The 24,199-nt window shown below is 43.9% G+C and overlaps 2 protein-coding genes across 4 annotated transcripts; one reads left to right on the forward strand and one right to left on the reverse strand.

Annotated features, from left to right (window-relative positions):
* Positions 1-3,458: 3,458 nt before the first annotated feature.
* On the reverse strand, positions 3,459-19,232 carry DARS2 (aspartyl-tRNA synthetase 2, mitochondrial). 3 transcript variants are annotated; one of them, XM_055724356.1, is made up of 18 exons: positions 19,031-19,232; positions 18,703-18,822; positions 17,593-17,692; positions 16,139-16,205; positions 15,732-15,833; positions 14,467-14,562; positions 13,390-13,513; positions 12,707-12,753; positions 11,874-11,980; positions 11,016-11,085; positions 10,255-10,434; positions 9,384-9,491; positions 8,124-8,186; positions 7,791-7,943; positions 6,730-6,948; positions 6,154-6,264; positions 5,867-5,942; positions 3,459-4,343 (listed from the first exon to the last, which is right to left on the reverse strand). In XM_055724356.1, the coding sequence occupies exons 1-18, from the start codon at positions 19,230-19,232 to the stop codon at positions 4,156-4,158; spliced, it is 2,133 nt and encodes a 710-aa protein (XP_055580331.1). In that variant the 3' UTR covers positions 3,459-4,155. The 3 variants fall into 3 exon arrangements, with proteins under 3 accessions (XP_055580331.1, XP_055580333.1, XP_055580332.1); XM_055724358.1 differs by adding an exon at positions 18,263-18,403 and having other exon boundaries at positions 18,703-19,110; XM_055724357.1 differs by lacking the exon at positions 18,703-18,822.
* Positions 19,231-23,547, forward strand: CENPL (centromere protein L). The gene is made up of 4 exons (XM_055724359.1): positions 19,231-19,368; positions 19,658-19,909; positions 20,653-21,195; positions 22,588-23,547. The coding sequence occupies exons 1-4, from the start codon at positions 19,231-19,233 to the stop codon at positions 22,657-22,659; spliced, it is 1,005 nt and encodes a 334-aa protein (XP_055580334.1). The 3' UTR covers positions 22,660-23,547.
* The last annotated feature ends 652 nt before the right edge of the window (positions 23,548-24,199 follow it).

Consider the following 24,199-nt stretch of genomic DNA (forward strand, 5'->3'; position numbering starts at 1 on the left):
GGCTTGGAAACCTTTAAGGGAGAAAAAAAACCAACTCACCAACCAACACACTGTAGCTGCTGAAAATCTCACCAGCATGCTACATTCCAGTTCTGGAAGGGGGGAAAAAAAACCCTGAAACACACCAGAAAGTTATCTCTAATGTTCCCAAAGGGCAGTATAAACCTACTAGAGAGCTGTTCCAGTCAAATCTACTGAAACATACATGGAGCCAGTTGCCCTACAGGTGGGGAATAAACTGTCTCTCCCTTTTACTGGTGTTTTGTTCAGACTTAACAGAAGAAAACCAGCAAGTTGGCGGGTTTAAAGGAGTACAGAGGCCTTACATACAGCTCTGGCTCCTGCGAGAGCACTCCTTGTACAGCCCTGTCACCCACTCTGATGTGCACATCCCATACAGGAGTGTCATTAAGTTCTCTGGAGTTGAGAAGACTGTGTCAGAGAACACATTCAACCATCACAAGCTGATCCATACCAGCAAAAACCCAAAACAAATCCCCAGGCAGCACCTGTGCTGGTGATCCTATTCCCAACAAAGCCAGCTGCTCCGGATACAGTTCCCAGAGGCCAGACAGCTCTCTTGTCCATCACATATATACACACACACTGAAAAGTAGTTGAAGAGCGAGCAGAGGAGTCACAACAATGTGGAAATCACTGCAGGAATCTGGAAGCAGTTAATGATAGGGAGTTTGTTACTGATTGTACGTGCATACACACTGTAGTGCAAGAGGATGCTCTGTGTGCCGGGGGCACTTCTGGTAACAGCTGACCTGCTTAGTACCTGCAACACAGAGAGGAGTCTGCACACACAGCTGTGTTACTGCTTGCTCTTTGGACAAAAAGGAGTAGTACAAAGGCACCCTCAAGGACTTTAGACTCTCATTAAGTTGATGAGCAGATTTACACAGCTAGTTCAGCTTGGGCCTGGAGACTTGTGCTGCGTGAGGAAAGGAAAAAAAAATCCAACCAACCCAAACCACGCAGCAATACAGCTCCACCAGCCTTTTGTTCTTACACACCACACCTCTAATGAAAGATCACTGAAAGACTAACTCTTACAGAGGAGTCCAGGACTTTGCACCTCCTAGCATAGCCAACAGCAACGTTTTTCCATAGGTTTGTCTCACACAGGAAAACAAGAGGAGGATAGAAGTGACAAGAGCTCTGTGAAAGCTTGTAGTTCGTGGTTATGCTGTGGCTTATTTTCAGGAGGTGTTTCTGATGGACATTGTGCTGAACTCAAGCAGTAGTTTTAACATCTGTTTTCGGGATAACAGGCCAGCAGCTTTTCCCCAACAAACATGAGATACTGCTCTGCAATACAACCACCCCTTATTTCCACATATTTCTTTGTAACACCTGCCTACTCTTGCTTATAGCAAAATGCGCAGCTAAGTATGCCAACTAGAAGGTGGTTTGAAAATGACTTTCTGTAGATCAGGCTCCTACAAGCCCAAGTGAAACCTTACACTCTATGAAAACCAAAAAGATTAATGTCTTCTCTGTGGCAACATTCACACAACCACTGGCAAATTCCCACACTTGTAAGCCACCTTCATTCACAAATCCAAGCACAGATGGCTTGCATAAATTTGGGATACATCTTTTTCACTGACCTAATTGTGGCAGGACTGCAGCAGCTCCAATGACACGTTTTGCTGTATTTTTTTCCCTGTAGCTAAGCGTGGCTGTGCCACACACTTCTAGCTGCGGTGAGTCCTTAATATAGCAGCAGGTAAACAAACAGCACAATAAACAGCTTGCTCAAGAGGGATGTGTACGCCTCAGGGACAGCTTGCTCACCTTTTAACAATTGCTCTCAAGAAGAATGTTGCAGGCAGTGTTACATCTCTGCCTAAACCTCTTAGAGCATCAGTTACCCTCTGAAAGCTTGATAATCCTAATTTAAAAGAACTGCAGTTACTAACCAGATGATACAGCACTCCTTAATTCACAATTAAAAATAAAAACTTCAGCACATTATGTTTACAGTTACTATAAATAAGTCTGGGGGGGATTAATGAACTTTTTAGGGTAAATGGTATTTTCTGCGATTCCATATCCTCAAACAAGCCTCTGACATCCCTGTGTTAGGAACACAGATGATCCTCAAGCAAATTCCCTGCCAATCTTCATCTCACTACTAGTAAAGAAAATAAACAACAAAATCCAGCATCCTCTAAAAAAAGCAGGCTGAACAGGATACATATAGCCCTGTATTCCATATCATCGCTTACAAGTTAAGGGAACAAAAAATCTGGTATAACTCTCACAAGATGACTCTCCTCCCTGCAAAAACAACAAAAATTTAAAAAATTATTTTAACATGGATCTGCTTGGGGTCCAATTTTCAGCTCAGCTTCTCTCTGAAAACTGATCCTCATTCCATTATTGACAACTTCTACTCAGTGGGAAAAAAACCCAAGTAAACAAAGGTGAATTAATTTCAAGAATGAATAGCTCAGGGAAAAAACTAAGGTATTCATAGTGTTTGACTAGAATGAATGTGAACATATACGCAGGATTGTGCTGGTTTTCTGGCTTTTTTTAACAGTCATGTTCCAAGACTGACGATAGCAATCATAAGAAACATTTCTTTTCCACACACAGAGCTCCATCTTACAATCTGCAAAACAGCAGCGAGTCAGCTCTACTGTTACTTGTCTATGGATGGTACTTTTAGTCTGTACAAAGTACTCCAACCAACCAACCTTAAGATGACCTCACTTAGTGTTTCTTACCAACAGGATAGTCCAGGTTTTTTTTAAAAAAACCAACCAACCCAACAGTATGCACCACCACATGATATCCCACAACATGGAGGCTGAATTAGCTGATAACCCTTGGAGCAGCCCAGAATCTGTTAGAACCTGCAGGATAGGATCTCCTGCAGACAGCTGGAGTTCAGCATCAGCTCAGACAAGAACTGCAGTCTTCCTTCTGCACTAGGAGATGCCTCCTGCTTGTTCTGCCCAACTGGGACACAGTAGCACTCCCATTCCTTCTTTTGCACCATCTTCCCAGCTTATTCAGGTAACCTCTTCCTTCTTTTTCCCTCAGCTTCTTCACCTTCCTTCTTTCCTCCCACACCAATTCTCTGCTTGCTCCAAGCCAAACGGAGTTAACACCACCTAGGGGAGTGCCTCTGCAGGCGGCTTGCTAACACTAGTAGCTTGGTCTGGTAGGATGCTGCTAGAGCTGGTGCTCTGCTCTGTACACTCCTGCACTGTAGCGGTTCTGGTCGGGACAGGGATGAACAGTTACTTGTGAGGAACTTGGTGCTGCCTCACTCGCCACTGTAGCAGCAGACTTGCAGAACCTGGCAGAATTTACAGAAGACTGGCAACCCTGTTATGCTGTCACAGTTCTCACCTCCTGGAGAAAAAAGAAAACCTGGCAGCTTGCTCTTGTAGAGAAAGTCCAAAGCCAAGCTCAGTCAAAACCACATGGTCAGATAAACTTGATAAACTTTATTTACAAACATACAAACTTCAGAATTAGTGTGCTGAAAAGCACCAGGACCACAGGCCCCGAAGACAGATCATCACCTCTTTGACTAGCGTTACTAAGACAACTGTTGCAAACATTACGAACAATTCCCTCCCCCTCTTTGAGGAGAGAACACAGCTGAATGTGAACTCCTCATGGCAAGTTCTGGATGATCTTGTATCCTGCAACATGAGACAAGCTGCTGGCTGCACTAAAGTTTTGCTGTGAAGTGTCCAGAGCTCTTGGCCCAGCACAGCACTGCTTTATTGTAACAATCCCCAGATTCAACCATCACCAGGAATACAAACCACCTTGCCAGGGAAGCTGACACTATCACCGCCAGATGGGAGGAATAATACTTTACAAGGGACATGTAAAATGTGGCCAGTGAATAAAAAAAATAAAATAGATCCCATCTTCCCTCCAATATCGTACCTCAAAGCCAACAGTTTCAATATCCTATGCTAAAGTTATGTTCTTTTCTTTTGCATTTCTACTTCTCCCCATTACCAACCCAAAGGTGAATTCCTATCAGAGAGCTATCTATTTCCCATTCAATCCTGAAACTGCCAGTTGATGTTTTCAGAACTGAACTCTAGTATTCAGAAGCTGTAACCACCTCTGGTTAAACAGATCAGCTTACATTACACCACTGGCTTTAAGTCAGTTTTTCTTTGCCTCTTTATCTGCAAGGGGCCAGGAAACCTGGATGTGATATGGCTCTAGTTCTTCTGGAGTGACATAGTCTGGAGCATTGCCCATCAAGTCTCGTCCCCTGAAGGATTTAGGAAAAGCAATGACATCTCGGATACTTGGAGCATCAACGATGAGAGAGATCAGCCTGTCAAGTCCTAGAAGTAGAAAATAAATTGGTGAACCACTTGACTTAGGGCCCTAGCAAATACTGGATATGGCCCTACCAAAATCAAGCTTTTCAATATTACAGAAACTTCTGCAACACACCAAGGCCTGCAAGCCAGAAACAGCGCCTCTGCAGACAGCTGTCCTGGTTTCAGCTGGCTTAGAGTTAATTTTCTTCTTAGTAGCTGGTGCAGTGCTGTGTTTTGGATTTGGTGTGAGAATAACACTGATAACATGCTTTTAGTTGTTTCTAGGTAATGTTTATACTAAGTCAAGGACATTTCAGTTTCTGAGGCCCTGCCAGCAAGAGGGCTGGAGGGGCACAAGAAACTGGGAAGGGACAGAGCCAGCCCTGCTGACCTGCACTAGCCAAAGGGCTATTCCATACCACAGAACATCACGCTCGGTATATAAACCGGGGGGAGCTGGTCAGGGCCTGCAGACTGCTGCTTGAGGACTGGCTGGGCATTGATCGGTGGGTGGTGAGCAGCTGTATTGTCTATCACTTGGTTTTATTTCCCCTCCTTCCCTTTGGATTTTATTCTTCTCCCCTTCTGCTTCCTTTTCATTATTATTATTGCTTCTTTTATTTTATTTCAATTATTAAATTGTTCTTAACTCAACCCCCCTCCCTCGGGGGAGGCAGGGGGGCAGCAGGGAGCAGAGCAGAGTGAGCCAGCACTTGGTTGCCAGCTGGGGTTAAACCACCACAGCAGCGTAACAAAACCAGGGCAGCTAAGAGGCAGGTACACTGTCAGGGCTCTGCTTAACTGCTCAATGCTCTTCATCAGCCAGTTCTGAAGGATTACAACAACTAGAAGGAATTCAGAAAGAACAAAAGGCTCTGGATGACTGAACAGAGGGAAATCACACTGGAAGACCACAGGTTAAAATGCTCTCTTTTTTTTTTTTTTTTGTAGCAGGAGAGTGTTTTTCTTTTTTAAAACCACAAATTTGCAGGGTACTTGGAGAAAAAAATCTGACATTATCTAAATTAGTGAGCAAAACAGATATGGAAGAAGGGAAGTGAGATTGAAGCAGAGGGCAAGGTTGTGACAGTGACCCAGGGTGTGAAACACAAAGTACCATGCTGTCCCAGGCCTCTGGACATGCAGTACAGGGATCCTGTTCTGGCTGCACAGGAATGAGAGTAAGTATGACCTAATCTTAATGAATACACTATTTGTAGAAGAGCTGATAAGAGTCATCCTTAGAGCCAACAGTATGTGATATGGCCCTTGCGTAAGAACTAAATCACTCTGAGGCTGGGGAGGAACACTGAAATATTCTGCACTTAATGATGAGACCTCTTTCCTTCTACAAAGCAGCCAGAGATGGAAGCACAGTGTAAGCCCACAATGTTACCACACTGGTGTGCCAAATTGCAACCCCAGAACAGCCACCTCTGTCAGGAGACATGACTAACAAGCATGAGGCTTGCTCTTGGGATCTAACGAAGGGGGGAAAAAATGGTCACAAGACACCTGCATCTGGAAAGCTAGAGAACACTTACCTAAAGCAATTCCTCCATGAGGTGGAGCTCCAAAATCCAAAGCCTCAAGCAGATGGGAAAGGACCTCAGAATTCTCCTGCAAAATTACATAAGTGACACTGCACAAGCAATGCTCCTCCTGCTAGCAATGTAAGGTGAAGGTATGGTGAAGTCATCCATTGCTCAGAGCTAGGAGCTACGTTTCTTTACTTGAGAAGCACAAATTCTTTGGGAATTTGGAATGGGTATCTGAATTAATTAGTCTTTTAAATCTCCAAGAGAATGTTAGAGACCTCTGCAGGTGTTACCTTCAGCACTTTCTCCAGCACAAAACGCTGTTGTTCTGCACTATGAATTCTGATGGAGCCACCTCCAACTTCACTGCCATTCAGCACAAGGTCATAGTGCTGGCTACGGACCTGCAGAAAGACATGAACAAGCACCTTAGCAAGGCTGGGGCACAGCTGCATCCAACCACAACCTGCACACAGACAGCAGGCACCGGGAACAAAGCCACGACATACTACACTGCTCTCTCAATCGTCCCTTGAAGTTCAGGTACCAATCCTACCAGAGGCATGGACTGAGGCTGACAGATGTGGGAACAGTACAAATCCTTTTGCTAAGTTGATCAAAACCTGAAGCAACATGGGATGGGTCAGAACATAAGGCTCCTCACCACTGTTGCCTTTAAATCCCTTTTGTCAGGGCACACACGTATATTTGCCACTCAGTGTAATCTGGAAGCATCTCTTGCAAACAAACATGTACAATAATGCAGTCAGTTCCATGAAACATCTCTTTTTAAACTAAAAACAGCTCTTATCTGCCTAGTCTTCCATGACACACAGAAAAGCCAGCATGACAGACACAAGCTTAGTTACCTTTGTGGGATCAGAATAGAGGAGGCTGGTATCTGAAGGATGAGGGGCAGTGAAGGGGTGATGAGCAGACTCCAGTTCAGTGGGATTCTCTTCCTTTGGGAGGAAAAGGGGAAAATCCACCACCCACAGAAAGTGAAAAGCTGTAGGATCACGGAGAACCAGCCCAGCTGCCTCAAGGAGGTTAGCAGTTTCCAACCGTAGGCTTCCTAATGCAGAGCACTGCAAAAGAGAAAGTAAGGAATGAGATGCAACAGTTTTATTATCAGGGAGGTTGCTCAAACACCGACCAGGGAAGGAGTGTTTCATAAAGGCAATATCACAGACAGCATCAACTGTAATGTATTGTTGCCTTGAACACTTTTGCCTTGTATCCTGAAGGATATCACCTTCCTGCTGAGGCAGCAGCAGCTCCAGGGTTTGACAAAGACCAAGTAAGGAGCTGGACAGTCCATCTGCTTCCAACTGTTTCATCTTCACAGATCCTTCATAGACTAATCTCAAGCTCTAGACAAGTGTGGATTAACTGAGGGAGCACAGGTAAGATCTGTACTTTGCTGACAGAAAAATGAAGGCACAGAAAAAGAATATGACAGTTTTGGCTATCAAGAAAAGCACGATGCCTAGTCATAAACCAATGCCTGGAAACAACATCTGCTCGCAAGAATACAGAGACAGGTAGGGAGAGAATCTCCCATCACTGCTGCTAATAAGCAGCTGTGCTTCACTCTTGTCATCTACTTACAGAAGACAAAATTACCCAGCTGACCTTGTTTTCCAATCTGTTTGATATTTTAAAAATTAAGTGAGAGAAAAGGAGGCACTGATTTGTTGCTCTTTTCTATTCCAGCCTTCATTTCAGTTACGAATGTGACTAGGGGAAATAAAAGTAAGATGTATATTTCATGAATTATTTGCTATTGCTATAGCTTCTGTTCCAGAGAAATACAGAATTAGATTATGACCTATTTTAGTAATAAGAAGAATTAGACTAAGGTCAGATAACATCAAAGCCATCATTAGCAACATTCAACTCGCACAGCCAGCCAAGAAATGCTTCCTACCACTTGCTTGTGTTCACCAGCTGCCAGCAGTACCACATCGTCCACCTGCATGTTCAGTGCTTGGATAAGCTCTGACTGCTGCTTCTCATCAAGAAACTTTGTAAGCAGAGACTTTAAGCTTCCATCAGGCCTGCAGATAATTTCCATGATTTCCTAAAGAAAGACAAAAATATGTTCAGTCCAGTGCTGCCCTCTCTTGTCTTGAAGCATCACATGCTCAGGCACTGACTCCGCTATTAAAAACTGCTCTTCTACCTTCCTCTGCCTGTAAGTGCCTTTATACACACTTTGTCATTCACCACTTCCAATGCCTCAGCAGTGTTTCTGTCTTACCTGGTTAAACTGGGATTTTGCAGACTCCTTTAATGACTCCAAATCTTTATTTTTAAGGTATCTCTGAGGAAAGAGCAAGACAAAACACAAACATCAGCAAAATCTACGGAAAGCCTACCCAGGATTCAATTCTACCGACTGAGTTGTTTCCAAACTTCAAGTTCTTTTGTTTCTAGTACAAGTTCTTCTGAGGGCTGTGGAAAAGGACAGGGCCCACAGCACTAGGCTGCAGCTGGGCATCTTCTCCACGGGCTCCTTTCAGGCAGGGGCCCCTCTAGACTGCATATCTGGCTGCAGTTTTTCTTCCTCCTCACAAATCAGATGTAGATGGTCAGAGTCAGATCGTGTCAGCTAACTGCCTGTACCATGCAGAAACAAGATTGTAACACCACACTATCCATGGCAAAGGCAAAGTCCAGTTTGGAGGAACAGAGGGAAACCAACTGGGCTGACTCTCACAGGAAAAGAAACGCAGTAAATGAGGACCTGTGTCAAGACCTTGATTTCTTCAGCTACTCAATGTTTAGAGGCTCGAGTTTCCACTTTTGTTTTGCTCAAACACACACCTTAGTGCCCTCTTGTGGGAAGCCAGTAACTTGCACTTTGTGCTAAAACTAAAGGAATTCCAAGAAAAAAACAGTCAGAAAATCCTATTCCCCAAATAAAACAGTGTTTAGTGGATTTTTTTTCCATACTGTCCAAGCTGCAAAGATGCCCACAGCTAGAATTAAATCTGCTTCCCTGCCAAAATAGATAGCTGTGTCAATCTTCTACATTTATCGTTGGCCTTGGATTTGGTCAATGACATTCTCGTTACCAGACAGGAGTTGTGCCCACAAATGCAGCAAAAGCAAAAATGAGAAGGGCATGTAACCACTTGACCTTTCTCTCACTAGCCCAGAACAGAGCTGGGCCACACCTAGCTCTACTTCAATCTCTTGCCACAGGGCATAATTTCTTCTTGAGATGCATTATCAGAAGCCATCCTTGACAAAAGGAAGCTGAATCCCAGAGAAGCTTCCCTATCCTCAAGGGATCTTGCAGCAATATTCTCTTCCTCTCCTCCTCCTGTCACCTGATCATCTCCATTCTAACACCACTCAGCCCAACCTGACATCAGTTACAATCAATCCCAAATTCCCTGAAGGGCACCACTCCCCCAGTAATAGAAAGAAACACTTCCATACCAATGAAAAAATTCAAACCAGCATATTATTTATTTCACATAAACCACAAGCAGTATGTGAAAGCATCACTTACCATTCCCTGAGGGATACGGATGGCTTTGACAGTGCCACGTGGGTAACTGAGTGCGTTCTGCACAAACTGAATGTCCAATCTTCGTAGAAACTCACTGATATCCACTATCTGAGAAGGGAGAATTCACAGGGAAAATCAGTGGTGGTAGAAACATGAAGCAGAAATCCTGCACCTGTGTCTTAACACCTTCAACGCCATTCCCTGGGACATCATTCCTTTGCTTAGAGAAATCAGAAAGAAATGAATGGGGCCAAGCTGGAATAACCATTAGGAAGTCCAGCACTGCAGAAACAGAAATGCAAGACAGCCAGGAAAACCTAAGGTTGAGATGATGACATCCTACCGCAGTGAGGAGAACCGTACACTGAGAAAAAGAAATCCCCATAATTAATTCCTAGCAAAATACAAGAAGCTTTCTTGCTTTTCAGCACTGTTCTTCTTAATACATTTGTCAATATTCCTATTTCGTACTTTCATACTCTTATTTCATATAGGAACAGTGTATGCACACAACTGCAGTATCTTGAAACTATCTTCAGGCCACTAGCAGGCTGGAGAAGCCCATCTCGTGAAGCGTGCTCACCAGGAGTATGCTTTGGAGTGCAGCAGGTGAAAGCACTGGATGTCTTATGGGCTTCTGTTCCTAAGACAGTCCTATCTTTCAAAAATTTTTCTTCAAACATATTTTCCACAGCTAACTAAATCAAACCCTCTCTTTCCCAAAAGATGATTACCTGTATAAAGAGCAATGACGGGATAGACACCTTGTGTGAATTACAGTACCCCAACCAATCACATATACATGACCCAAAGATTATTAAAATACTAACAGAAAGGAAAAGCTGCACATTTCCAATGGGCAAATCCTCACCTTCATCCCAAAACGCGTGTCTGGCTTATCAGTCCCATAGGCAGCCAGTGCCTCCTCATACGTCATTGAAGGGAAAGGAGTTGCAATGGAGCCTCTTTCCTCAGGCCACGAATATTGCAGGAGGCCTTCTATTAGTCTCTGGATCCCAGCTTGATCTACAAATGACATCTCTATGTCTATCTTAAGAAAGAAAACAAGAGGGGGATTCCATATTAGCTACAGGTTTTGCCTTTGCACTGCTATTTGCAGAAGCTCTTGACTATAAAGTTAGCATAACAAGGAACAATATACTACATGAAATTATAGCATGTCTGTATTACACTGAGGATGTGCTTATGGTCTCCGTACAGCCTGATGACTCAGGCAACAATCTCCTCAGAGAACTGTATAACGTAATGATGACAAGGACAGAAGGAGAAGCCTTGAATGAACCAGGCTAACTCTGCCTGGGATCTCAAGGCTGAGGAATCGGACGCCTGACCCAGGAGGACCAGAGGAGATTGCATCATCAAGCACAATCATGACTGCAACACAGTTCCCACATCTGCTGCACCTGGGACCCTGCACTCAGCCAAGGACAGTAACCACTCTGTGCATGTCCCACATTAACTTCAAAGGGCTGGGTCTGTGAAACACACAGCAAACAATGTTGTACCCCTCAAGCAGCACACAAGCTAGCAGAAACCAAGTCTTCAGAAGGGAAAACAGCTACAAGCTGTTTGGGTTGAGGAGGAGGTTGAGAGGTAGTGTGAGTTGGTTACCTGAGTGAATTCAGGCTGCCTGTCAGGCCGTGAACCTTCATCTCGGTAGCAGCGAGCGACCTGAAAGTACCTGCAATAGTACTTGTACTTAGATAACAATTTATGAGGTATCCTAAATTAAATTGTGGCTATAGGACCGATCATGAAAAAAAGAAGAAAAAGTAAAAAGAAGAGAGCTCAGTTGCCTTTGCAGCAGATGATCATAGCCCTGGTTGTTTCCATCCCCTCAAAAATATACAACGTTGACTGGAAGTAACTGAATCCACCTCCAACTTATCTTCCAGAGGCATGTGGAGGTTAGCAGGTGAGCTGTGTCCCAGCAGCAACCCCTTTTCCTACCTTCTGCTCCAAACTTGGACTCTTACTAACAGCCATGCAAAATTCATTCATGGTCAAGACCTGGCCTACAATTCACTCTATGAACAATTTCTCCCTTTTTGAAGAAACAAGCCTAATTAAAAGCTTTGTACTCATGCACCCTGAGAATGCGCTTTCCTTGTCTCAGCCCAGCTGCTCAGCCTCAGCTCAATTAGTTCTATAGATTACTCTGAACAGGCTGTTATCACACACTAGATTTTCTGCCCTTCAGGCAGACTGTGCTTCAGATCAAGTTTACATTAAAAAAAACAGTGAAGATTTCAGCCTTCACACAGGATATATTTCCCCTTACTGGGAGGCATTATTGCTGGGGGGCAAAGGGCCTGGCCTAGCTGTAAAGTCCTAAGTATTTAAGGATCCCTCTTCAAAACAGAAAACCTTTGGCAGTACATCTTTTGGGAAGTATCTAAAATCCCACGGATCAAAGCAAGCAAGCCCTGGACAGGACAGGCAGAGAACAGGAGTACAAGAAACTCTTACCTGTCCAGGCCTCCAACCATGAGGAGCTGCTTGAACTGCTGAGGACTCTGTGGCAGAGAGTAGAACTTGCCTGCTTCCCTCGAGGGCACAAGGAATTCTTTTGCTCCCTAACAAGAGAATGAAAAGCTTACACAGTTCAACAAAAAAGTGGCCTCAATTCCCGACAGAGAGCACAGACTAGAAGCGCAAGAGGAAAGGACCTCTTCTCCCCATTATGAAATCCCACTTGTGATGAACGCCGGTTTGTACACTACGCTTAAAAAACCCCAACCTATTAACCAACTTGGTTCAAAATATCCCAAAGGAGGATTCTCCACTTTCTGCTCAGAGAGTAACGCATAACAACATACCATCCAAGACAGGGGGTTAAATGCAAGAATTCCATGTGTTAGCTGCATCAACAATTACTGGGCTACAGCGCTCTCCTCCGATTATTTTTGAAATGAAAGGAAGGAATATAAACTCAGAAATTAAAGTGACTTGAGCGGTGCCACTGCAGTAACCTACTAGTTAAGAGATAAATGCTGGGGAAAGTGTTTAGAGGAAACTTTTTGGTTTTATAATCTGGCTGTCCCAGGACAGGGCTGACACCCCACATTCACTCTAAAAGACAGAAGCTTTATTCACTTGAAGGTTCAAAATTAAGACACCTCTCCACTTTCACTCCACCTACTTTTAAAAGGATCCACATACCGTATCAGAAATTTGCACAAGCTGTTACTTTGCGAGGGAACAGCAATGAAGGCCAAGTGGCAACTGACAATAATTCAACCATGAACTAACTGCCTGTGCAATCGCAGGAGGCTAAAATGCATTACTAACAGAATACATACCCCTGGGGTTCTCTTAAAGAGCGTTGGGGTTTCTACATCCACGAACCCTGAGGAACAAACGCATGCTTCAGACACAGAATATGCTGAGAGCAGGGAGATCTAGTATGACACAAGAGTAGGCCAGAGCAGGGTTAGTTTGCAAAACAGATCTAGCACACCATGTAGCCTCTTAGAAATCTACAGATTTTGCTGCTTCTAAGAATAACTTGTGTAATGACAGATTTAAAGGCTCTGAGCTACCCTGATGTCCTGCCAGAACGGTTGATGACAGAGGACTCCATATAGGCTGAAAAACTGTTAATTATCCAATTTTAAGTAGGCTTTGCTTTTCCAAAAAGGACTTCCCGATTTTAAGATAAGCAAAAGGCCTATAAGAAATCCATCCTTTTGACATGCCTCAAGCTGGGTAACCAAAAGAGGGAAACTACCTGCCAGAGGCCTTTTCTCACTGGATATAGCTCATTTGAAACAACTGGTCGGTAGCATGCCAAGAGATTTCAACACACTTTGTTCTTCAGGCCTGCCAACATCCCTCTAAAGACCCCACTGCAAACAGACACGTCCTTACTAAAGCGGGACCAGTCTGGAGTAGCAAGTTGATTGGCAATCTCTCCCAGCAACAGGAAACAGAATGGAGGGCTAAGATGATGTGTGCTGCACTGTTCTTCAAGCACTTTTCTTACCATGGAGGTTACACAGATATTCCCGCATCCTCATCACCATCTGTGATCTCAACCGCAGGTTATACTGCAACTGGAAGCTACGCAAGTCCAAGTAGCGATACTGCATCCGTAAGGTCTCTGATTTCTAAAGATAAGAGATAATTAGGATTAAGAAACAAAATTCAAATTGCATGTGCAATGAAGCTGCTCCTAAAGCCACAGGACAAAAGGAGGAATCTAAAAAAGGATGCTGCCCTATTGCGACAACCTACACAGACAAACACCAGCCCCTGAGAGTGTTTCCATGCACCTTAATTACCTTAAACCCAAACCAGACATTTACTGTCCTAAGAAGTACCTCAAAGCTCAGGATTTCAGCCCTCTCTATTCTCAGTCCACTGCAACAGACTGTAGCAGTCCTCCTTGCTATTTTTAAGCAGAGAAGTGGTATCATAGACAGATCTAAAGGAATAACTAAATGGTGACACATCCTTATTACAAACAGGAAAACTAAAGTAGTGTGGATGATGGGAATTGTCCAGGAGCCACAACACAGAAGGAACAGGATCCAGGCTCCCAATTCCAACACCTACATATCAGTTCCAGTTTCAATGGCACAGAGAATATCTTTAATTAAACAGCAATGCCACTCTACTCCACGAAGCCTGCACTAAAATCTCTTTTAAGACTGCCTACTTACAGAAGAAAATCCTCTAGCTGACTAACTACTTGTCCAGACGAGACTAGGCACCCTTGCCTTAAAACACAGCAGCACATTGGCAGGTTCTGTTTCACACTTTCAAAAAAGCTAGCATAGCCTGATTTCTTTCACTCTTCCCTTTACCATCTGTTCTTACAGTGACATTTGAAAACCCTGTGCACTGGAATCATTCAAGCCTTGTCTTCTGCTTAACTCTTAATTAGAAATACATCTTCACAGCTAACAAGCAGCACCCCTATTTTAAATACCATCCTTTCCCCAAAGCAGAGCTGGCAGAACCAGACAAAGCCCGTAGATATTTGGCCATCACAGTGGGCAAATTCCCAACATACTGGAAAGCCACCAATTTGGTAAAAAGAAGGAAAAACCAAAGACACCTTGATAAAATCCTTGATTTCAAAAGGTAGCTTCTTGCAGGAGTTTAGGATCTCTGCAGTCTCCACCTTCACTTCAATATCCCCTGTTGGCATTTTCTGGAGCAAAAAGGCAAGAAAACAAATAGATTAAATAACTTAGGGAAAACAATTGAATAAAGGTATTTCACAGACGGTCGGGTGTGTGGGGGTGTGTGTGTGTGAAGAAATCCATGCGATTATCCTCCTCACCTTCTAACACTGTATAACTCTGAGAACTTCCCTCAAGGACAGATTTCTCCCACATTTCCCTTCTGTTCAGAAAACACAAGTCACCTCACCAAAGATGGCATGTTCTTTCCCAGTAGCATACTGATCTCTACCAGAAATACAATTACTTTTCCTTTGCCTTGAAGGACATGTTGAGCACAGAGGAACAGTCATGCACAGACCTCTCTAGGGCACATGCATTTGGACAAGATAGTTCAATTAGCTTCAATGAAACCACGCTGCAGACATTTCAGTGTATATTAGCAACATCACCATCAGTCCTTAATACAAGTCAACACCAGTTCTTCGAACTGGTTTTCTTTTTCTTAGATCCCAAGGGAGAACAGACACTTTCCTCCACTTAGCACTGGTCCACAAAGTTCATTTGATCCTACAAAACTCCTCTATTTAGCAGGGGAAAGTACATATAACCTTCCAACAAAGTGATAAATTATTAAAAGAAATAAAAGCATTGCTTTAAGCCTGCATTCTTTATGGATATCTATAAGTGGTCAGAGCAAAAAAAAAATTATGGTCATAAACCCAGGTTCTCTATTCAGGCCTGTCAGTGATGGGATACATACATCCTGACAGATTTATCTACAGCTGATTACAATGAGAGTGAGGAATGCATAACATCAAAAAATTATTCAACCTTCGTTTCATATACAATGAGAACAGCAACAGCTATTCTGCATGAGAAATAGGTCATCACATGCTATGGGGCTTGTGATGACAATACTTATTTTCAAGACAAAGAAATACTCGACCACTGTGAAAGCCTGAAAAAGCTAGCTGTTATCCTTTCTAAGGGCTGGAATACAATTCAGTTCACAGGTGTCTTCAGTGTGCTTTGAGGTTCTCCTGAGTTACATGTCATAGCAGTTATTTCACCTCATGTTATCTGAGGATAGGCTGTCACACACCCAGGCCCCATGGCAAAGCTGTGACACAAAACCCACCATAATCCAGTGCTCTCTTCCACAAGGAATAAAACCCCTGAGAGACCCCAACCTCACCGGATTCTCCTGCCCTGGGGGCCGATGGGACACAATTCCAGTCACTCGTACAACGGATTCTGCTGGGGCATCAGACAAGAGCTTCTTCACATGGGAATGTGCCTGCAAGATGATAATGTCTCAGAAATTCAAAGAACAGGACAGATGCCCCATGCTCAAGGGCCTCATTTCTTAACAACCCATTAGAATCTAGGATCACTCCTCGTAAGCCAGAGGAAACAGCATTGGTGTTTCTCTTGTAGGGCTCTCATAATGCTTACATGTACCTGTGAGTCAGAGCACTCAGTCTGACAAAGTACTTTATCCTGCTTTCTGTGTCTGCTGGACCCAAGCTACCAAAGTGAAAATAAAAAAAATAAAATTAAAAAAAAAAAAAAAAGAGACACTCATATTTTGGTAGCACTTACCTCATCCTGTGGAATGATGACCTGGGTCAGTCCCTGGAAATCCCTCAAAACCAGAAACAGGCCTTGTCTGATCCACGAAAAACACAAAAGGAAAGACAGTGTTTTCAAGAATTCAGTAGTCTTCCGCTTTTTAAGCCAAAGCACATGGCAACTAGCTACTTTCTGTACCTTGTGACTAATCTCAAAGTATTTCCAAGTAATGTGTGTACAGATACTTTGCCCACACCTGAATCTAATCTGAGCAATTTGTCTCAGATTTTGCCCCGCCACAGACAGACAATATGAAAGTAACAAGGGAGTCAGGATTTTAACTTGAACGTTAATCCATATAGAGCAGGGATTCTGAATACAGCAATTTCCTGCTGGAAAACATTGTTCAGATTGTTTATATGTATAAACACATTTACATGAGCAGTAAAACTAAAGTTGACATGGATACAAAAAATATCCAACCTCAAAACACTCATCCCATAAAGTTTCACATGAACAATGCACACTCCTAGACACAGAATCGCAAATCTTGATCTCTTCAGCTGCAGCAGACACAGCTACCACTGTACTCATTCCATCAAGAAGCTGTCAAATGGAACATGCTCTAGTTGTCTTTAAAAACAAGAGCACAACAATCACACTGCAATAATCCTAACTGTTTCCTGTAACTCCAACCACGACTGCTCAAAGAGGAGATGCTCAGGACCTCCTAAGAAAACAAACAAAACAATCCATGCGGACCATCGCTGCAGAACAATGCTGGATAAAACCAGCTTCTCTGGACTGCAAAATGAAAAAAATGGTTTTTGATACAAACTAATTTCATCAAAGCCACAGGACTTATCTGAACGATACAAACACGTACTGAGGAACGCAACATTTTGGCACATTCTCCATGCTGTATGCAGACATGCTTTTCACCCTACATTTACAAAGTGTTCAACACTATTAGGAGCGATTATATCACACCACCTATAGCAAATATTCCTACTGGAATTCTCATTTCGTCCTCCACTTACTACAATTTCTTAATATTTCTTTTTTAACCAAAGCTTGGGTTGTTTAAACATGCATCACTACATGCTGTAGTTGAAAAGACAAACAACATTGTTTGCTTAAAATTTAAGGACACTATATATATTAAAAAAAAAAAAAAAGTTATTTGCTCACAACTGTTAAAATTGCTACAAATATGCTATTACTTGTTTTCTCTCCTATACAGGAAGGGCAATTAACTGCTTTACAGTGTTGTAATGAGAATCAATTAAGATTTGTATGCAACTCTTGAAATTTTAAATACTGATCTGGCACGGTTATCAACTTGTATACTCACTTCAGAAGCTACTAATGCAGGATATGAAAAGATAACCTGAAGCATAAAAATAAGCGTTTGAATCTAGGCCTAGAGCCTACATTGGATCTAGCAAATAAGCATCTCCATTTTCACTTTGGTATGCATTTACCTTTGGTACTGAACCCATCCATACAGTGTGACCTCTTGTCCCACATGAGCAGAACGCAGCTCCCCACAAGTGTTGGTCCGCATGACAAAGCTATTAAAGTCTTGAACAAGAACAGTAAAATCTGTCATGGCTTTTACAGACAAGTGAAACAAAAGTTACAGAGTTCCCCCCACACACCCCTCCCCTCAATCTAGTTTAGAAATATACAAAGAAGTTACTTCACATACGCTCAATACAACTGCTATAACACATTAATATAATATGAAATTACTCTAAACAAATCCTTTAGAGTAACTATTTATGTCTCAGTCAAACTTCCATACAGAAATCTGAACACAGCCTTGCTGCAAACTGTTGCCCTGCAAATTTCAGGGGCAAGGGAAGGGAAAGCCGCAGATCAGTCCTGAGCCACGCTGACAATTCCAAATCTGAATCCAGAAGACACAGCAGAAAGAGGGCTTGACAAGCCGAGACTGAAACATACTGACATGCACCACATGGGTGTAAATGAAACAGTTTCCTATCTGCAACTACTGACTAAAGGCCTGAACCATGATTACAGACTTTCCACAGACCCCCCTGTGCCTGGCACCACGACTTGGTTATAAAAGCATTTACAGAACACGGCAGAGATTCACCTTGCAAAGAGAAATTTGAAGGATGCTATTACCTAGAGAGATATATATAATGATGTGAACTCATCTCCCTTGCCACCTTCATCACAGCCTTTGCAATTAAAAAAGTAGACACAAAGGTTTGTTTTCCAGCTGTTGTGTTAGGCATTCCGCCACCCCTGTTTACAGATTGTGTGCTACAGAAGAAAGAGGGTCAAGAAGTAAACAAAAGCTAAGAAAAAAAACCAGAACAAAACCAAAATTAGACAAACTAGTTTTGAATTACAATTCACCTTGAGATGCCAAAAAAACAGGATTAAAATATGATTTAAAGAAGACATTTAAAAGAGAGTAGCTTTAATTGCCTTATAGTAGCTTATCACAAGTGTAGCTTTAATTGCCTATGCAGACTACCCTGACCTGGGTCTCAGGGAGGAAAAATACCCCACCACAGCCCAGGGGAGAGGGCAGGGTAAGGCAAACGCTGCTTTCTCACCTGGCGCCGCCGGGGCCGAGGCAGGGGCCGCCCGGTGCAGAGCCCGCCCGCAGCCCGGCCAGGCCAGCCCTCGGGCCAGCGGCGGCAGCAGCCGGGGAAGGGCCATCTTACAGCCAGCACCTGAACCAGACAGCAGTCTATCACAAACCTCCGAGCCGTGAGAGGTAAAAACACAGGAGAGAAAGCACCAACCACCCCGGCCCGGCCTCTCCCCGGAGCAGGCCTGGCCCACCGGCGGCAGCAGGGGGAAGGTCCCCAGCTCCAACAAGTGGGTCGCCCCACCGCAAGACCCGCTGCCCCTGGGCTCGTCAGTGGAAGATCTCCTCACCCCGAGCCGCAGCGGAGCAGCCAGGCTGAAGGAGCCTCTCCTCAGCCCGCCGGCCAACCGCCCCCCGCTTCCCGCACTTCCGCCCGCCACCAAGATGGCGGCAGCGGGCGGCGCCCCGCTCAGCGCGCCGCGGGGGCTGACGGGAAGGGTGTTCAAACCGCTCCCGGCGGGGAGCGGCGCGGGGGCTGTTACCGGCTGCCATGGAGTCGGCGGAGTGGGGCTCGCGGGTGCTGCCCAGCCTCGGGCGGCTCTCACGGGGGCCGCCGTTCGGGCGGACGCAGGGGCAGTTCGGGCTCAGCCTCAGCAGCCACGGCCTCTCGCCGGCGCCGCGCTCCCTGGTAGGCCGCCGTGGTGGGGGGCGATGGCGGCGGCGGGGCCTACCTGCCCCCTCAGCCGGGCCGCCGCAGGCCCTGGGCCGGGCCCGGCCCGCCTCCCCTCCGTAGCCTGCCGCCCCTCCGTACCCCGCCGCCCCCATGCTGCTGCCCCCGCCCGACACCGCGCCCACGGCAGGAAAACCTCCCCTGCTGGCACGGGGGGCGGCCCGGCTGCAGCGCCGAAGGGGGAGGCTGGCCCTGCCTGTTGGGCTTTCGTATGACTTTAACTTTTTATTCTTTTTTTATTTTTTAGGAAAACGCAGATCCCCGGAGAACGGCGTTTCTACTGCACAAACAGTGGACCTTGTACAGCGTGACCCCCCTGTACAGGTTCTCCAGCGCCCATTTGCGAGCTTATGCCAGGCTGCTCAGCGCTTTCATTGCTGCCGAGAAGCAGAAGGGACTGGCGGTGGAAGTAGGGGTTGAGCTGGACATCAAAGTGGCCGTCTCCAGCCTTCCAGACCTGAGAGGTACTGACCAAGACCAGGCTGCGATTCTAGTGCAGGTAAGGAGTCTTCCTAGTTGTTTTGATAATTGTAATTAAGACTAGCATTTTACGAGTTGCTTTTGCTGCCATAAAATGCTGTGTCTCTCTTAAAAGAAACAGAACGCTAAGCCCTAGCTGTGTGGTGTAACTACTGTACTATCTGTTGAGATTTAATAAAAGTGAGGCCTGTCTATTTTTAACTAGAACAGAACATCTCACAAGCAATGGATACGTTTAATTGCAGTTGTGAGTTCAACTCCTTGATAGTATGTGAGTGAGATTGTCTAACAATAGTTCAGCAGTCAATTTACTGCAAGAACTTGGGGCAGTTACTTTGCTTCCTGAATAGACTTGGCATAATCCTACCTCCTGGCCATTGAGCTCAAGTCTAGTTAGTATTTCTGAAATGCTTTGCCTCAAGTGAAAGACGCTACTGAAATGCCAAGTTCAGTGTGACAGTGGTTATAGGGCATAGCATGGATTGGCTTTTCTGAATTAAGCAGCATAAACTCAGATCTTAAGACTGTTCCTAATGAAGTAAAAAGTGCTTTTCCCAGTTTTCAGCAGAATTGCACACATCTTTTAGGGATGTAACAGATAGACTGAATAACTGAGCTTTACAAAAAAGAATGTTGCCTGTGAGATCCTGAGAAAAAACATCTACTAACCACTTGAAATCATAAAACAAAAAAAAAAAATCTTGGCTAAAAAAGCATCAAACTTGTTGTGTGGCATAAAAATGCTTCTTTTCCCCATCCCAGCTTTCTTTGAGATCACCAATTTCCAAAAAAAACTCAGAAGAGAAACTGGTGTGGTCGGGCTGTTTCTGCTCTGTGTTTGGAGATGATCTTTCTGAGAAAATTCCACCAGACTTCACTTGTTTACCTCTGTTTCTTACTAATGGGGCAGAGAGTTACACATCCATTGTTGGAAGTTGGTTTCAGAAGAATTTTGACTGCAGCTTCCGCCGTTTAGCCATCAGTCCTCTCAATCTCGGTTGGATGGCCGCTATGTGGACTGGATGCAAACTGGACATATTAACATCTGCCATAGAACTCGTTTTCTCTGTCCCCAGTCTGCCCCAGCCTCTGGATATTTCATATGCCATTCATCCAGAGGATGCAAAAGCTCTGTGGGACACAATCCAAAAAACTCCAGGAGAGATCACTCAAGAAGAGGTAGATGTTTTTATGGACTGCCTTTACGCTCACTTCCACAGACACTTTAAGATCCACTTGTCAGCTACAAAACTGGTGAAAGTTTCTACAGCAATTGCCTCAGCACACTGTGATGGGATTATAAAGGTGAGGTTTTAAGTAGCATCTTGTCCTAACCAATGCTGGACAAACAAAATAGCTGTATCTGGCTAGGAATGCCTCTTTAAAATTAAGGTGTCATGTTTCTCATGCATAATTTCCTACAAGAAGTTGTTAAAACTGTCAGCTTTTATTAGTGATAATTCATTCTGGAGTTGGGGCAGCTATCGATACAGTATTTTACTACTGTATTGCAGCAGAAGCTACTAACCGTAGTCTTGGGCCAGAAATAGGTGTGTTAGCTGTGGTATGAACACAAAAGTTTCTTTGCCCATTGGCCAAAACTTGAGCTTAGAAATATCTCAGACTTAATCAAAAACCTGAGAAAATATTCATTAGCTTTTGAGTCTTGCAGTTATTAAGACACAGGCAGAAGACAAACAGAATTAACCTGCTATGTAAAAATAACTGGTGTGTGGGTGAACCAAAAGACAACAGGTAAGAGTCAAAACTTCTTGCTTGGAACTACTTCAGTTGTAACCCTGTTCATACAGGTGCTGCAGCAGTATCTATAATAGCCTTTAAAACCATGGAGGATTAATCCTTCCTGAAGTTTCTTAAAGGAGTACTAATACGGTCTTCTGAATTACAGAACAGTTCATGTAAATGCAGTTGCTTCAATTTAGCCTACGACGTACTGATGTCGCTGTTCTGGGTACAAGGGGAATGTTAGAGGCTGTAACTGGGACCCCACTTGCACATCTTTCCTGAAGCATGAGTTCATCAAATGAAAGAAAATAAGCTTTGCTGGGAAGCATCTACTAACAGTTTCAGCCTTTGCTAGGACAACTGCAAACCACCAAATGTTAGTGCTGCATTGCTTGGGTTTATGTGTTGTAGTTTAAAAGAACCGAAACAACTTGTTACGTTGCAGGTAAGTGAACAGAAGAGATGCTCAGCTGAAAAGGCTTTCTGAAGAAGGGTTCTCTTCTAGACTGTGTGCTGTGTAAACTCAGTTCTGGCTCTTCCATAATGGGGATAACAAGTTCCAGTCAGACATAATTCAGTATGGGAAAAGAGGGGTATTCAAGGAGATGGGCACAGTCTCATTCCTGGCCTTCCTGTAGAGGGAGGGAGGCAGCCAAAGGAGCAGGAGGGCTAGGATTCTCACCTTCCAAAAAGCTGGAGTAGCAGCAGGGGATGACTACAGTACTCTGCTTCACATGGGACAGGAGCATAAGTCAGAGGGCTCTGAAAGGAGCACCAGATAGGCATGCATGTTTTCTCCATATCCAGGATCCAAATAGTAACAAAGGTACCTTGCAAACAACAGAGAAGCAGACTAATCGCATGGAACACCTGGTAATTGGTTTCCAGCCATTTAAGGATGTGGAAATCTGGCAACTGTAATTTGTTTTGACTTCTTTTTCTTTCTTGCAGTTTCTACAAAGTCAATACCTAACTGGAGTGCTGATGCTACTGACAGAACTAGCAATCTGTCACATACAGTGAGAGTAACTTCAGCTAATCTTCATGCTAAAAAGGCTTACTGTTGGAAGATGTATGCTGAGAAACCAACTGGAAACTCGCTTTTGCAGCATCATTTTTCCTTTCATGCTGGCTGTCCAAAGCTAGACTCAACTCTGTAACGAGCTGTAATTCAACATTATGCACAGCAAAAGCAAGCAGACATGCTGCCCTCAAGAAGGGGTACAAACTAATAGTTTAAGCACCTTTGTTTTACCATAATTACTCTGTTCATTTATGTGTTATGAGCCAGGGGTGAGGGGATAAACTGCAAATTCTTAAATGTAACTTATTAATAGGTATTTCTGTTTTCACATACCTAGGCAGCCTAAGCTGTACTGGCCTTAGCTAAACTGCAACTACTCTTGGGCCCAAAGTCAGGCACACCTGAGAAAGGGTGCATGCTTTACAAACCAAAGCAAAGAAATCCAGGTTTCTAAATGCCCTTCTAGCTTGTGAAGTCGTTTATGAACAGTATGACTGGTTGGCAATGGTCATCAAGTGCTCATCTAAGTCCTAGTTGAGCTAAGGTGAACAGCATGAGAGTGAGAACTGCCCTGTGTGTCCAGCCTGTTGGTCCTCAGACAAGCTAATAGGAAACGAAGGCCTGTGTGTAAGAGCGCGCTGTATTGTGCTTTGCCTAATGTCTGTAGTCTTCTAGGCCGGAGAGCTCTTGGGGTTGGAGGTACGGGTGCTGAAATGTTATATTAGATCTGTCCCTGCTACAGGAGGTAGGAGTTCAGAGAGCCAGTGCACAGTGCCTGGCTATAGCTTAAATGAGCAGAAAGGAAATAGAGTTTGTACATGTTGAGTATTATGATTTTTGTATTACAGTACTAAATAAAGAAAATGTTTGCCATCTTTTGCCAATAAGTTGGTCTTAGTCATGCATAGGCGGTCTTTACTTTTCCTAAATACATAAGTGTATGGTGCTTATTTCCAACTATAACTTACCTGATTAAACTGCTAATTGTTACCTACAAAGTAATTCAGTGGCAGCATTTGAAATCTAGTTTCCTGTGTAATTCACTTGTCATGGCTTCACACTTGTGCAGCATCTCTAAGGTCTGATGAGTTTGTGCTGTGATCTTGCCCCTGAGCAAGGATGCAAGTTTTCCCCTTTTTTGCCCAACCACATAATTTTAGGATTTGTCAGGCTATCGCTAAAAAAGATCCTTCATTTTTCTCCCCAGCAACAGTGAGATGCACCAGCCATGCAAACATGTAACTGCCTAACATGACATAATTGCATGCCTAGCTCCTAATCTGCTTTTAATAATCTATTTCCAGAATTAGCCAAAGAAACATGTTTAAAATGGATCATTTTTGCATATAAAGATTGCAGTTTGTAAAGTGATAACTCTTACCCTGGTAGAGGCAGCTAAGCAATCTTCTGAAGGTCGTGACAGCTCAGCAGCTATTTAAACTATCACTTCTGGTGCTTTAGCAAACTTTGTCTAAGATGTTTCATAAAAGGAAACTATCTCGATTCAGAGGAATGCTGGGTAAAGCAGGAGTAAAGGTC

The sequence above is a fragment of the Falco cherrug genome, chromosome 12 (assembly GCF_023634085.1).
Source record: "Falco cherrug isolate bFalChe1 chromosome 12, bFalChe1.pri, whole genome shotgun sequence".
NCBI lineage: Eukaryota > Metazoa > Chordata > Aves > Falconiformes > Falconidae > Falco > Falco cherrug.

Bases quoted from the DNA above. Each gene is read 5' to 3' on its own strand.
- CENPL (XM_055724359.1), top strand. From the start codon at position 19,231: ATGGAGTCGGCGGAGTGGGGCTCGCGGGTGCTGCCCAGCCTCGGGCGG. The intron at 19,910-20,652 runs GTAAGGAGTCTT...TCCCCATCCCAG, and splicing joins AGGCTGCGATTCTAGTGCAG to CTTTCTTTGAGATCACCAAT. The intron at 21,196-22,587 runs GTGAGGTTTTAA...TCTTTCTTGCAG, and splicing joins ACTGTGATGGGATTATAAAG to TTTCTACAAAGTCAATACCT.
- DARS2 (XM_055724356.1), bottom strand. From the start codon at position 19,232: ATGGCAGCCGGTAACAGCCCCCGCGCCGCTCCCCGCCGGGAGCGGTTT. The intron at 16,206-17,592 runs GTAAATGCATAC...TTCGTGGATCAG, and splicing joins GGATGGGTTCAGTACCAAAG to ACAAGGCCTGTTTCTGGTTT. The intron at 9,492-10,254 runs GTGAGGATTTGC...CTCCCTTCTCAG, and splicing joins ACACGCGTTTTGGGATGAAG to ATAGTGGATATCAGTGAGTT.